This window comes from Balaenoptera ricei, chromosome 4 (genome assembly GCF_028023285.1).
Source record: "Balaenoptera ricei isolate mBalRic1 chromosome 4, mBalRic1.hap2, whole genome shotgun sequence".
NCBI lineage: Eukaryota > Metazoa > Chordata > Mammalia > Artiodactyla > Balaenopteridae > Balaenoptera > Balaenoptera ricei.
In genome coordinates, this window is record NC_082642.1 from 16309429 (window position 1) to 16322925 (window position 13497).

At 50.5% G+C, this 13497-nt stretch overlaps 1 protein-coding gene across 13 annotated transcripts in view; it reads right to left on the reverse strand.

The window, feature by feature from the left end:
* Window positions 1-9853: 9853 nt before the first annotated feature.
* The window catches only part of PXYLP1 (2-phosphoxylose phosphatase 1), a 70619-nt gene continuing 66975 nt past the window's right edge, over window positions 9854-13497 (reverse strand). For all 13 annotated transcript variants that reach the window (XM_059920207.1, XM_059920208.1, XM_059920213.1 and 10 more), the window contains one exon: window positions 9854-12234. In XM_059920207.1, the coding sequence (XP_059776190.1) occupies window positions 11297-12234 (938 nt within the window). In that variant the 3' untranslated portion in view covers window positions 9854-11296. The remainder of the gene's footprint in view (window positions 12235-13497) is intronic.

Here is a 13497-nt window from a genome sequence, read left to right on the forward strand (position 1 = left end):
GATCATAAAAGACATCAATGCCTCTGTCTTGCTCCCTCTCTCCTGGATCACTTGCTCTGGGGGAAGCTAGCTGCCATATTGCGAGGATACTCAAAGCCCTATGGAAAGGTCCACATGGTGACAAACTGAGTCTCCTGCCAACAGCCATGTTAGTGTGCCACCCTGGCAGCAGATAGTCTAGCTCCAGTCACACTTTCGAAAATGTGAAAAGGTGAAATAGGCAGTGGGGCTCATACAGGCGTTGCTGGGGTCTGAGGGATGAGGCTGGGACTGGAGGGTCTGAAGAAGGAGGCTGGCTTTCTCCAGAATCCAAGCAATTAAGGACATGTGCTGGACGGACCCTATATAGCCATAAGGCTGGGGCCACAGGAAAGTTATCCTCTTGGGAACCGGGACAGCAGGTCAGGAACCACAAATTTCCACCCTCCCTGCTACTGTCCACACCTGTCCCCACTGCCCACAGCTTCGACTCCTGCAGCTACTGCTGGAAGAAGCAAAAGAGCTGTGGGACCCACAGGGGGAGCCCTGTGGGTTATGCCCTTAGGGCCAAGGTTTTCACTTCTTCCCAGTGGAAGATAGGCAATGCAGGATTGGGAATAAGGGGTACCTGAGACCATCTAGCCATTGGCCTCTATTCCCAGAGACGCCCAGAGGTGGGAAGAGAGCACGCAGCGGCGGGAGGGCGACAAAGCCGCAGCGGGCAGAGTGCAAGGCTGCAGCGGGCCTGACGGTGCGCGCCAGAGGGAACGGAACAATGCACTGAGGGATCTCGCCAGGTCCTTTCCTTCTGAAGTCCCGGTTTCTCTGACTCACGAACGACCCCTGGAGGTAGACAATACTCAAAACCTCGCACCGTTCTACTCCCTCCGAAACCAACTCCACTGCCGTACTCACCCTAACTTCCGCTTTCAGGAACAGAGCGCAGTTCCGGGGTGGGCCCCGCGAGGCTTTGTGGGAAATGGAGTGTTGGTCAGGAGGATTCTGGGGGGGGGGGTCGTAGTTCCTGCTGGTCTTTAGGCGCACGCGCATTTCTGTCTACACGTTCCGGCTTCCAATGCTCCGCGGCGCGGGAGAGAGACGTGTGCGCTTGTGCGTGGTGGGCTTCTGACCTACGGCGGCTTAGGCTTTGTCCTGTGGGTAGGGGTCCCGAGGTGGGACGTGACGGACGGACTTGGGTTCTCTGTCAATTACAGTTGCCAATTGTAACTGGGCAGTTACAGCAGCAAGTGATAATCTCCGCGATGTGAGGGTTAGGAGCAGCGCCTAAGGGCCAAAGCTCGGGGTGTGGCATAGGACCAGGCCCAGGGGCGACGCATCTAAAGCCCGGGGCCTGAGAGAGAGTTCCCAGTGAGCAGGGCTACGGCCACGCAGGGACCCTCGAGTCGCATGGAGGAGATGGGCGTTATCCCCTGACAGTGTAAATCTGTTGTCGGTTTCGGGTGGGGCGCGCTGCCATCCTAACTTCATTTTTTAAGGTCACTGTGGCTGCGGTTCGGAGGGGTGGCGAGGGGAGGGCATTGAAGACCGAATAGTAGTCCAGGGAGAGGTGATGGGAGCCGATGGTGACAGTGGACTGAGGGGATGATGGGGGTTCAAGGAGAGGGAGGAGTAGAGGATTCCCAGATTTCTGGTGTGGGCTGCTGGCGTGTCTGTAGATATTCTCACTCAGTGAAATTCTTACTGAGAATCTGTTTCAACCTCCCCCAAAGACTTGAGGGGGTCCACAAGTGAGCACACATGTGTAGATAGTCACAAAACTATTCAGATGTACACTGACCCAAAGGATATTCACGCACATAGCAACACAGCTCTGTTATGCCCACCCTTGTGAGCACACTGGTGTGTAAATACACACAGCCACATAGTTCCTCGTAATCACACGCTCACACATACTCCCTACCCCAGACAAAGGCCCTAGTAAATATATCCTTTGTCTCAGCTCAAAGAGTCTCTGCCCAGAGCGGAGGGTGCCCAGCATCTTGGGCTAAGGGTAGCCTACAAACCAAAAGGACACACATTGATATCCTTGGGCCTCTCTCTGGAAAATTCACACACAGCTCAGCCTTCATTCTTCCACCCTGCTACATCCATGTCCACTATGACTCTCCCAGTCTTCCTAGTTACCTTCTTGCCACCCTGGCCCGATGTGAGAGAGAAGTGGGGCTTGAATTTAGGTAAGGGCTTTGCCTATCTGAATGTGTTTGCTGAGGATCTTCCCCGAGCAGTAGTTCTGAAGATATTTGTGTATGCTGGATTCTTTTGAGAATCCTGTGAAAGCTGTGAACCCTCTTCCGAGAGAGCACACATCTTTATAGCCACACTGTTTGGAAAACAGAATTGAAACCCATCTGTGGAGCCCTGGTTAAGAACCTCACTAGAGGTAGATCAGAAGGTCAGTTTCCTGGTTGCCCCCTCTGCAGTCTTGAGGTGGCTCTGGAGGGGAGACGAGTAGGCCCCCAAGCCCGAAGAGGAATCAAGGTATGAGGAAGGGGGCAGCCTCTCCTCCCATCCAAGTGTTAGCCCTAGTTAGAGCCAGGCTGTCAGTCTTGCCAGTCCTCTGCTGGTTAGTGAGTGAGTCGGCCAGGCAGACAGTTCAAGCTTATCAGGTGTAGGGACTTCCCTGGCGGTCCAGTGGTTAGGACTCTGTGCTTCCACTGCAGGGGGCCCCGGTTTGATCCCTGGTTGGGGAACTAAGATCCCACAAGCTGTGTGGCCTCAAAAAAAAAAAAAAAAAAACTTATCAGGTGGTGTTGAGTTATTCAGGCTTAGTAGGTCAGTTAGACTGTAGGTCAATCAAATGATTTGTGATTTCGAAACTTAATCAGCCAGTCAGTTAGGATTAATTTTTCAGATGGACAGTAGTCCATCAGGATCCATCAGTGAGAAGGTCAATTTAATGGTCTGTCCATCAGGGAGCCAGTTATGAGACTGCTAAACAGCTGGTTCATCAGTTAGACAAAAGGGCAGTTGGGGCGAGACAGTATGGAGACAGTGTGTCTCTACTCACATCTTGAAGACAGCGGACACAGGTGGAGAGAAGAGTTGACTCCTAGGCCACCAGAGGGAGCTTCAGTTTGCTGGGAAAGAGGCCTCATCTCTGTGGGGAACAGGGAAAGAGGGAAAACTGCAGAACAGGGCTAGACGGAGTTGCCACTAGAGGGCGGTGTGGCGCCCCTTCACGGGCACAGGGTGCCCCTGACCATTTGTGGAAGCCCCCGTCTCTGGGCAGCTTCTGAAGAAAGGCTCCTGAAAGGACTTCTCATGTGGGGAGTGCCTAGCCAAGACACACTTGGCTCCATGCTGGGAGGAAGCAGCTAGCTGCTCACCAGGAAAAGGACTTGCCGTTCCTGAGCACTGGGGAGGAGGGAGGATGGAGGAGGAGTGCCTCACTGGTGGGCCCCAGGAGCAGGGAGGGGTGCAGCTTCCTCCAGCGGAGCCATCCAGGGCAGGATCTGCCTTCTGTCGAGGTGCACGTCACTTCCCGGGCTGCTTCTCCTTCAGTGCCTCGAGGGGCCATGGAGGGGCCAGACCAATGGCCTAAAGCCTCCAGACTCCCGTTCCTTTGCTGAATGCTGTGCTCAGCTGCTGCTTCTGCAACGGACAGCCACTCTAATAACTAAAGCAGGAAGCTGGAGGTTAGACATAGATGATGACAGAAACATGAGGAAAGGACGAGCAATGAGCTTCCTTTCCCTTGAGAAGTAATTGAGATGTTTATGTAAGGTGCCAAATACGACACTGTCACAAAGGCAGGACTCAGAAGATTCAAGTTCTTTCCTCTCCCAAAGAGAAGTGCATGAGCTCAGGGAGTTGTATCTCCCAGTTACGCCTAGAGCATGATGCTGTGCCTCCAGGTGGGCTTCCTGGCCTTAAAAAATGGCCAGGGGGGGCTTCCCTGGTGGCGCAGTGGTTGAGAGTCTGCCTGCCAATGCAGGGGACACGGGTTCGAGCCCTGGTCTGGGAAGATCCCACGTGCCGCGGAGCAACTGGGCCCGTGAGCCACAACTACTGAGCCTGAGCGTCTGGAGCCTCTGCTCCGCAACAAGAGAGGCCGCGATAGTGAGAGGCCCGCGCACCGCGATGAAGAGTGGCCCCCACTCGCCGCAACTGGAGAAAGCCCTCGCACAGAAACGAAGACCCAACACAGCCAAAAATAAAAAAATAATAAATTAAAAAATGAAAAAAAAAAAAAAAAGGCCAGGGGCAATATTCTGGTTCCAGCTGGTCTCGGTGACTCTGCACAGTTGAAGCGTAAGTGGGGGCAGTAATGGAGGCGCCATTGTGGAGGTGACCCACGTGCGCGGGGCTTTACCTGCGCTCTCTCGTGGGAGGTGTCGTCCTGGTTTACAGGTGAGGAACCTGAGGCCTAGAGAGACTAGATACCTTGCCTGAGCCCTCATAGCTGGGAAGTGATACAGAACTGGATTTGAACTCGGTCTGTGTGGTTCCAAAGTGCTTTCCTTTTCTGGGATCTGGGGAAGGGGACACAGGTGGGGAAGGGGAGGAGGGTGAAGGACTGGGGGTTGCTAGGTCCTGAGGGAGAGTTGCTGGGGGTGGCTCTGGACAGGACTGTGCCTTTCAGAGACTCTGCAAACCTGACATCCCACATGGTGATACAAAGACCCTTTTTCTGTCTCCCAGGTGTGCAAAAAAACACATCACAACTACCATCTGTGGACAAGCCCTTCAGTCATGTACTATTGCAAGTAATAAAGCTGAAGTGGTAAGTGGGAGCCAGACCATGAAGGGCCTGGTGAGTCACCTTGGGGAGCTTGGATTTTCTCTAGAAGGCAGTGGAGGGTTTTTAACAAGGAGTGGCATGATTTGCTTTGCACTGACACAAAGGTACAATCCATATATGGCAGAAATTGAGTATGTATTTAGTGCATATTAGTAAGCGCTCGCACATACTTCACGTCGGGCTCCGGGAGGAATGTTTAATATAATGGTACAGTGATCCCGAGCGAGGGCTCAGGGGTCAGGCTGGTTTGACTCCCGGTTCTGTCACTTCCTGCCTGTGAGGCTTTGGCAAATGACCTCTTCTCTCTGTTTCTTTCCTCCTCTTACAAATGAGAGATGAGAACGATGATTTCTAAGCCACAGGGTTGCTGTGAGGATGAAACAAGGTTATGCTTATGAAACACAGCACAGCGCCTGGCACGTTAAAGCGCTCAACGAACGCTGGCTTGTCCTCACCCTGTGCATCGCCTGCTCCAGTTCCAATCCTCTCGGCCTCGTGTCTTTTCCCAGCCACTGTGTGACCACCAGGCCCCACAGGCTTTGATCTGCAGCATCTCCTTCTCTTGCTTCCTGCCCGACGGCTGCTCAGATGCTCAGGTGGACCCACTCATGCATGTTCCACCCAGAAGCGAGGGAGACACAGCTGTGGACAGAGCTGAGGGATAAATGTACCCCCCTTCCCCCAGGTGACCAGTGAGGAGGTGCATTTCACAAGGCTTCTGGGAGGCCCCTCGGCTGGATGGCCTATCACCACGGTCAGCTCAGTGTGCATCCTCGCGCTGGCTTTCCCCTCCCTTTTCCCCCTCTCTGTCCTTCACCTTTGCTCCTGGGGACCACATTTCCTATTGAATACCTACACTTAAGGTTTTTTTCTCAGACTCTGCTTTTCAAAGGAACCCAGGCTAAGATAACCATTATAAGATGATCCTAATTTCTTTGAAATGCTGCATTAGAAACTGCTAGAAACATGAACATCTGGAGCAGCGATCATTCCCTGGGGTTGGGTAAACTCTTGCCTACACCCCAAGTTCCCAGTTTTACTTATTCACTTGTGTGAGGGTAGAGGAAGGGGTGAGCTAAGGAAGCTGGGAGAGCTCTGTAGTCCAGCCCAGGCCCGAGTCTGCTACTCACTAGTGACTACGCCATCCTAGGCAGGTGTCTGCCTCTGAGCCTGTGTTCCTTACATGTAAAACGGAGATCATAGATGCCTACTCATACTCTGAGACAGAGACTCTGTCAGTTGAGTGCTTGGCCCAGTGTCCAGCCCCTAATATGTGTTCAATAAACGGTGAGTTTTACTGTAACAGCCCTCTGTGTCTCCTGTTGCTTCACGTGTGCTTACTTAGCTTCCGCATTGAAATGGTAAGCCTCTCACAGGCAGTGATAGAAGAAATTTGTGATCAATAGCTACATTGTCTCTTTCAAATAAACGACTCCAGCTTTACTTCCCAGACTAGCAGAGGCCTTAGTCCCTAGGATTTGCTTGCCTTCCACTGCAGCTCGGTTCCCAGGAAGCAGACCCTGAGACAGACGTGGATGTAGGAAGTTTACTGGCGAGCGTTCTTGGGGTCGACACTGTGAAGGAGGGGAAGGAAGCAGGACGGGGCAGAAGAAATGGGCTGCAGTACAGTCACAAGGCCTCAACAGACCCCGTGGGGAGCGCCAAAGCTGGGATGGCCCCCAGGGTTGTCCCCAGGCCTTTCAGTCCCTGCGCTGCCCCGTCAGTGGATGTGGCTGCCTGGGAAAGAGGCACCGCCAGCCTGCACACCCCCAGCCACTGGGGAAAGGACCCCTGAAGTGGGGAATCTGGGTGGGGTAGTATCCGCCACACTTCAGTTCTAAGGGGTGGCTTTGGAGAATGTGACAGTCACTGCTGGTTCTCTAACCAGTATCCACTTTCCCCTTCTTCCTTATTAAGAAGGCCTGATTTGCTTGAGACAGCAATGTGCCCAATAAAAATACTCCCTTTCCTAGACTCCTCTGCAGTGGCAGTGGCCTACGGGGACCCCATTCCGGCCAGTAAGATGTAGATAGCAGCCTGGGTTCCTGATGACATGGTGGAGCCACTGGAGAAATTGGAAGGCTTTATTAGCTTAATCACTGTAGGCAGTTTTCTGTTGCATGTGACCAAACAGTCCTGGATGGTTCAGAGATGCGTAATCATATTCTGCTTGAGAACATGGGCCTTTGGGTTAATGGACGACAGCTTTGAGCCTGAGCTCTGCTGCATACTAGCTAGAGAAGTCACTCCATCACACTTCCCTTTTTCTCTAAAGTGGAAATGACAGTACCACCTAATGCATGTCTCATACAACACTAGGGTAACCAACTTGTCCCTGTGTGCCTGGAACTTGCCCGCTTTTAGCACTGAAAGTCCCTCATCCTGGGAAACTCCTCAGTCCCAGGCAAACCAGGACAGCTGGTCACCCTATTAAAACACTTCCCGAAATACCTACCTCCTTTACAAATGGAAGACTGGTCCCGAAGGCTAACAATTATATTTGATGCTGCCCCCTAGTGGCTGAGTATAACATCACTGCAAAAACGAGTTTGTAAAATTATTCATGTAAGTAGTTTTTTCTTAACAAAAACTGTAACCACAGAAGGTCAGAGGCAGAGTTGGAATATTCTCCTAACCATTTAGATTTAAATTTATAGCTGTTGTAATCCCACTATATTTTAGTACTCACTGATACTCGCCAGCAAATATGGTATATTGTAGGGTTACTGGGAGGGTTAAATGAGTGTAGGAAAGCCTCTGACACGGTGCGAGACAGTCCAATGTGCTGTAAGTTTCACTGATGTCATGTAAACTTGGGTTAGACTCTGCACTTTGACTCTTCCTTTGAAAAGTGACTGTATCCTTTTCTCTCCCTCTCTCCCTGTTTCCTCATTGAATTAGGAGTAATAGGACCTCCCTCGGAGGGTTAGGTTGATAGACGCTTGTGGGGCGCCCCCCCAGGGAAGCAGGACCCCAGAAATATTGCCTTTACTACTGAGTTCTCCAGAAGCCAGGCCTCAGGCCACCCCTCGCTGAGGGGCTTTGCAGCCCTGGGAGGGGCTGTGCCGGGGACACCTCCTCCTCCTCAAGGCCACGCTCAGCTGCCAGTAGGGCTTCACAGGCCCGGAAGGCCTGACCAGACACTCTGATGAAGTCAGCTGGCTCCTCTTAAGCCAAAGCTCTGACCACTCCCCTGAGCTGGCCACTGGGCAGGCACTATACAGGGGCATGACCCCACGTTCAGTTCAGTGGCCTTGAGCAATGCGAGCTAACTGGTGCCCAGGCCAGAACTCTGAGCGAGCCCCGAGCCACGCCAGACCCACAACATAAACCCCAGCTGTCTTCTGCTTTCTACTTATGTTGTGTTTAAACACGCTTAGACTGCTCAATCTGTTCAGAAGGCTTTCTAAAGATTCAGAGAAACGGAAGCATCTCTGCCTATCCCGCGTCAGTCTCTATGAGTTCTAGAAAAAGGAATCACTCAAATCTTTCAAACATCTAATTCTGCTATAGCTACAAAGACCCTCAAATAGGCTTAACAGCAATATTGGATTAAGTTCTTCAATTCTATTTCTAAGTGAATTTAGAGGAAGAATATGTACTCTACTCATATTAATCAACACATACAATTGCTGGTCTCTCTACTTTGTTCTGTGTATCTCAAAAGCCTTGTAGTCCTATTTTAGTACCTTGGTGTTACATTTCAATTTCATTCATTTTTAATTTAAAAATATGTCTCATCTATATCATGAAATCATGAATTATGCCTATAGCTATAAAAGAGCTGCCTGCCTTTCTTTCTCCTTCCTTCCCTTTCTTCCTTCCTTGCTTTTTTTCTTACTTCCTTCCTTTCTTCCTTTTCTCTTTCTCTCTCTCTCCCCCTTTCTCTTTCTCTTCCTCTCTCTCTCCTCCTCTCTCCCCCTCTCGCCCTCTCTCTCCCCCTCCCCCCTCGCCTTCGTCACTCCTCCCTCTCTCCCCTTCCCCATCTCTCTCCCCCTCCCCCCTCCTTCGTCTCTCTCCTCCCTCTCTCCCCCTCTCTCTCCCCCTCTCTCTTCTCCCCTCTCCCCCCCCCCGTCTCTCTCTCCCCCCTTTCTCTCTCTCTCCCCCCTCCCCCGCCCCACCACCCTCTCTCAATGTGGAACTCTCCAAGATAGATATACTGTTATGGGAAACAACTTAATGAGAAATATATCTAATACATATTGTTAAAGGGAACCTCACCTGGGTGCTCAGTGTTTGTTTATGGAAATGAAATGTCTCAGAAGTTGATATTGAGGAGGATACTTCAATGCCACGCATACCCAATGTCTTGGGAGGCAAAACCTCTATCTACACTTTTAATGTTGGCTCGTATGCAAAATATCCACCTTTACCAACAGATGTTGTGAACTGATTTTTAAAACATCTTCTGATTCACCTTTATTTTTAAATCTTCAAGCTGTGTTTAGCAGTGCTGATTCAGATAGATTGTGAGTGGGTACAACAACAAAAAAACCCTGCTTAGGCTTTAAATACTCAAGAGAGGATAACACACAATTTTCAGCAATAAAAGAAGCTCTGGGGATACATTTTCACCCAGTCCAAGGCCACCAGCTGTGACACATCCTCTCGGCCACCGAGCCCTGATGCTGCTGTCAGAGAAGGAAGCTGCAGCCCCTCTGTGGCCCAGTGCAGGACTGCTGTCCCTTCCCGTCACCCCTGAGGGCCCAGCTTGGCCTGCGGCTGGCCACACTAGGCTGGGGCCTGGCCCTCCCTTACCCACGTGTACTGTAGCGCAGCGGTCCCCAAGCTTTTTAGCACCAGGGACTGGTTTCGTGGAAGACAGTTTTTCCACGGACAGGGTGGGGGGACGGGGAATGGTTCAGGCGGTAATGCGAGCGATGGGGAGCGGCTGTAAATACAGATGAAGCTTCGCTCCCCTGCCTGCCGCTCACCTCCTGCTGTGCGGCCCGGGTCCTAACAGGCTGCGGTCTGTGGCCTGGGGGTTGGGGACCCCTGCTGTAGAGCTTTCTAATTTAAAATGTTTTTATTTATTAAAAAAAAAGATAAATTAAAAAAACATATGAACTCACTTGAAAGGAAATAGAGTGACTTACAGGTACAAACCATGAGTTGTGTGTACGAGTAATCTTCAAAAATTTATTAATAGAAACGGATGTACTCAAATGCAACACTGGACAAAAAACAAAGAGAAAAGGCTGGAATACCAGCGACATCAGGGAATCTCACTTTATATTTCTTCGCACAGAACTAGCACCATTTTAGTCAGAAATCACAGATTTAATTATAATTGCTTCTAATATATAAAATACCTTATAAAGATTATTTAACTATCTAGTAACAAAGTTCTTCCAAAAACTTATTTAAAAATCAATTCGAATTTACCATTTGAAACACGAAAATGGTTTAAAAGTCGATCCAATTCTACTGCTTGTCGAAGGCAATGAGCCATAATTGGTTTTATTGGAAGAAAGTGCCTGAATTCAGCTTCTGGCTCCCTTCTAACCACCAGGCAGATACAGTAAATTGAATATTTCATAGGAATCAGAGCACATCTAAAACTGGTCTTAGAAAATATTTTCCTAGACTATAAAAATACTAAATGGAATACAAAAATTTCAGCATGTACAGCAAATAGACTACAGCAGACAAATATTTAAGACATACTCAAAACTATCTTATACCATAATCATCATGAACATCAAGTATTATTCTAATAATTTTTCTATGATTCATTTTGATTCAATGTTTATTTCCCCTCAAGTTTTGTTATAATGTCGGATACAGACACAGATTCTGTGTTTCTAGCAGAAGTTACTGGAGGCACCACTGAATAATTCTGGGTATTCAACTGGTTCTCTCGCAAAGTGCTGGAAGTGCAATTGTAGTAGAGCCTGGCTTTTAGAACAGGGGTCAGCAAACTACAGCCCTCGGGCCACACCTGGCCCACCGCCTGTTCTGTGCGGCCTATGAACACAGCCATGCTTATTCATTCACGCGCTGTCTGTCGCTGCTTTCAAGTTACAAGAGCAGAATCGAGTAGCTGTGACAGACGCTATATGTGGCCTTTTGGTCCACAATGTCTACAATATTTACTATTTGGCCCTTTACAGAAAAAGTCTGCCTACCCCTATTTTAGATAAATCACTTCAGGAAATTGTTCACTGAACAAGGACAAGGTAAGATTGTCCCAGATTAAGAAACTTCTGGCTGAGGTTTGCTGGTTCCATCATACAGTACCAAGGCAGATCAAAAGAACACACATGTGGATTGGCAGTTTTGGATACTGAAGTGTTATTCTAGCATCCTAAGCAAAGTCTGGCTATGATAAAGTACCTTCCTTTCTCTGTGAACTGGCCATTGTGTACCAAGTAACTCACGTACCCAATTACAGCAACATACTCACTGTTCAACCCTAAATCTATGTGGCCCCCAAGCATGATTTCCGGCCTTTAGAAATCACCTTGTACCCTTAGCAACCAAAAGAACTAGAAGTGGACCTTTGCCATCCCTCTGTATTGGCATAGATTCTGTTAGCGCCACACCACGTACCTTTTAGGATCCTTCCCTGTGACACGCATCATAATAATTAGTGCTACCACTACCCAGGGCCACGAACATGTCCCTTTTGACAAAGCGGACGAAGTTTTCGAGGGGGCACATGGGCTTGGGAGACCGCCTGTGGTGATCCTGGCAGAACGAGGTGTGGAACGTGACGTCGACACCGTCGTAGAGAATCCGGACGGAGTGCTCGCCGGGCTTCTCCCTGTCTTGCCAGAGCTCAAAGATCAACCTGGCCGCGAACCTCGGGAACCTGGCTTCGGTAAGGCCCAAGGCACTGAGAATCGGGGCCAGAGTGACGTCGTGAGCAGAGGAGAGAGCAAAGAGCTCCTCCTTCCGGCCCTCCGCCGCGCGCCGCATGCGGCCCACGGTCTGGTTCAGGATGGGGTGGGCGCCCAGGAGCGCATAGCCCAGATACAGTTTCTTCTCCTGCCTCTCTCTCTCGTCCTCTATCTGATGCCTCTTGATCACCTTGAAGTGCTCCATGTTAACACAGCCGTTCCTGGTGCAGGGGAAGCTGACGTTGTGGCAGAAGAGGCAGAGCATGGCGTCTATGGGGTTGGCAGCCCGGAGCTGCTTGGTGGGCGCGTCCACGATCCTGGCCATCTCCTCGTAGGTCCTCTCCAGCTGCCTGTTTTTCAGACGCAGCAGGTACTGCCGACGCTGCTCCTTTTCCAGGTACTGGTTCCTCAGCGGGCAATAGCAGTTCCCAGAGCAGAACAGAGCGCTGGGCTGGTGCCGGAAATAAATCTTCTTCCAGTCAAAATCTGGGAGAAAGCCATAAAGCAGAGCCAGCCCACTCTGCAGCGTCCGGCTTTTGCCAGTGGTCTCCAAGTGAAGCTGCTTTGTGGACCAGTCATGGGGCAGGAGTTTGTGTTTCTTCAGATAGATGTCCCTCAGCAGCTGGCCATTCTGCAGATGCTGCACAACCCCTGAAACACAAGAGTGCCACCCGCTTGCCTCACCACCAGCTTAGCAAAAGGAACAGCACGGGGAGTCGAGGCCCGTGCAACTCTGGAATGCTTTAGACAGCGAACGGTGACATCCTCGAGCCTGGCCCCCACTGCGTGGAAGCCCCGAGAACGGGCTCACGTCAGCGCGCAGAGGGAGCCCCTCAGGGTTATCCACAAAGGGGCGAGCAGAGTGGGGCCCTGTCCTCTGGACCCACGCCTTTCTGGGAAGCACAAGGACCATTCATCTGCCTTGATCCCTCCCTTTTGACTGGGTCCCTCCCCTGGAGGAGGGTTGTGACTGGCGGGGCTCAGAGGGTAGGAACCATCGCACTGGTGGACGTCTAGGAGGTAATTGGCAGGGGCCTAAGGAGAGCTTTCTCCCTCCTGCCCTGGGACAAATCATTCCTCAGTGTGCCTGAGGAGTTCATGGAAATCTGTCATGCAAGGAGAACAAGTCACTTGCTGGCTGCCTAGTCCCCCCACTTCAGGGACGTTCCCTCCTTCACACCATCCTCCCTACTCTCCCAGCTGAAGGCTCTCTGCTCACCTTCTGGGTACATTCTGCCCAATCCTGCTAGGGCTTTACCTGCTCATCAGCAAGGACACTGTCTCTGTATGGATCTGGAATGATCTCCCAGATACTCAGAATATTTGGGGGAAAAAAAAAGCAAACTGCAGAACAGTATGTTTATTATGCTGCTTTTAAATAAAAATGAGGGGAAAATAAGAACGTGTATTGGCAGCTGCCTGTGTTTTGCATAGAAAAATTTTGCAAGGATGCACAATGGTTACCTGGGGATGATGGGGGCTCAGAAATGGGGGGGAGGTGGAACATGGGTAGGAGCGTGAATTTTAAGTTTACCTTTTAGTTGTTATAGTTTCAAACTACACACAGGAACTATACCACAGTATAGTATCTTGAAAAAAAAAACATCCAGAATCTGTGTCTGCTCCCGTTCCCCTCTGGACCTACCCTGTATTCTGAGGCTATGTACATTAAGGTTGGCGCACTTACTGTGTGCCAACCTTTCTCCTTTAATCCTCACAAAAACCCAGCAAAGAAGGCATATTATTATTATCCCCCTTTTCCTTATTTTACAGATGAGGAAACTGAGGCCCAAGCCATTCACAGTTAAGACGTGGCCGAGCAGAACTCCAGCCCCTGTCGCGGCCCAACCTTGTGCTCTTTAGTCCCTGCTCACAGCACCTCCTCCCTACACGTTCCTGCAGAAACACTACCCA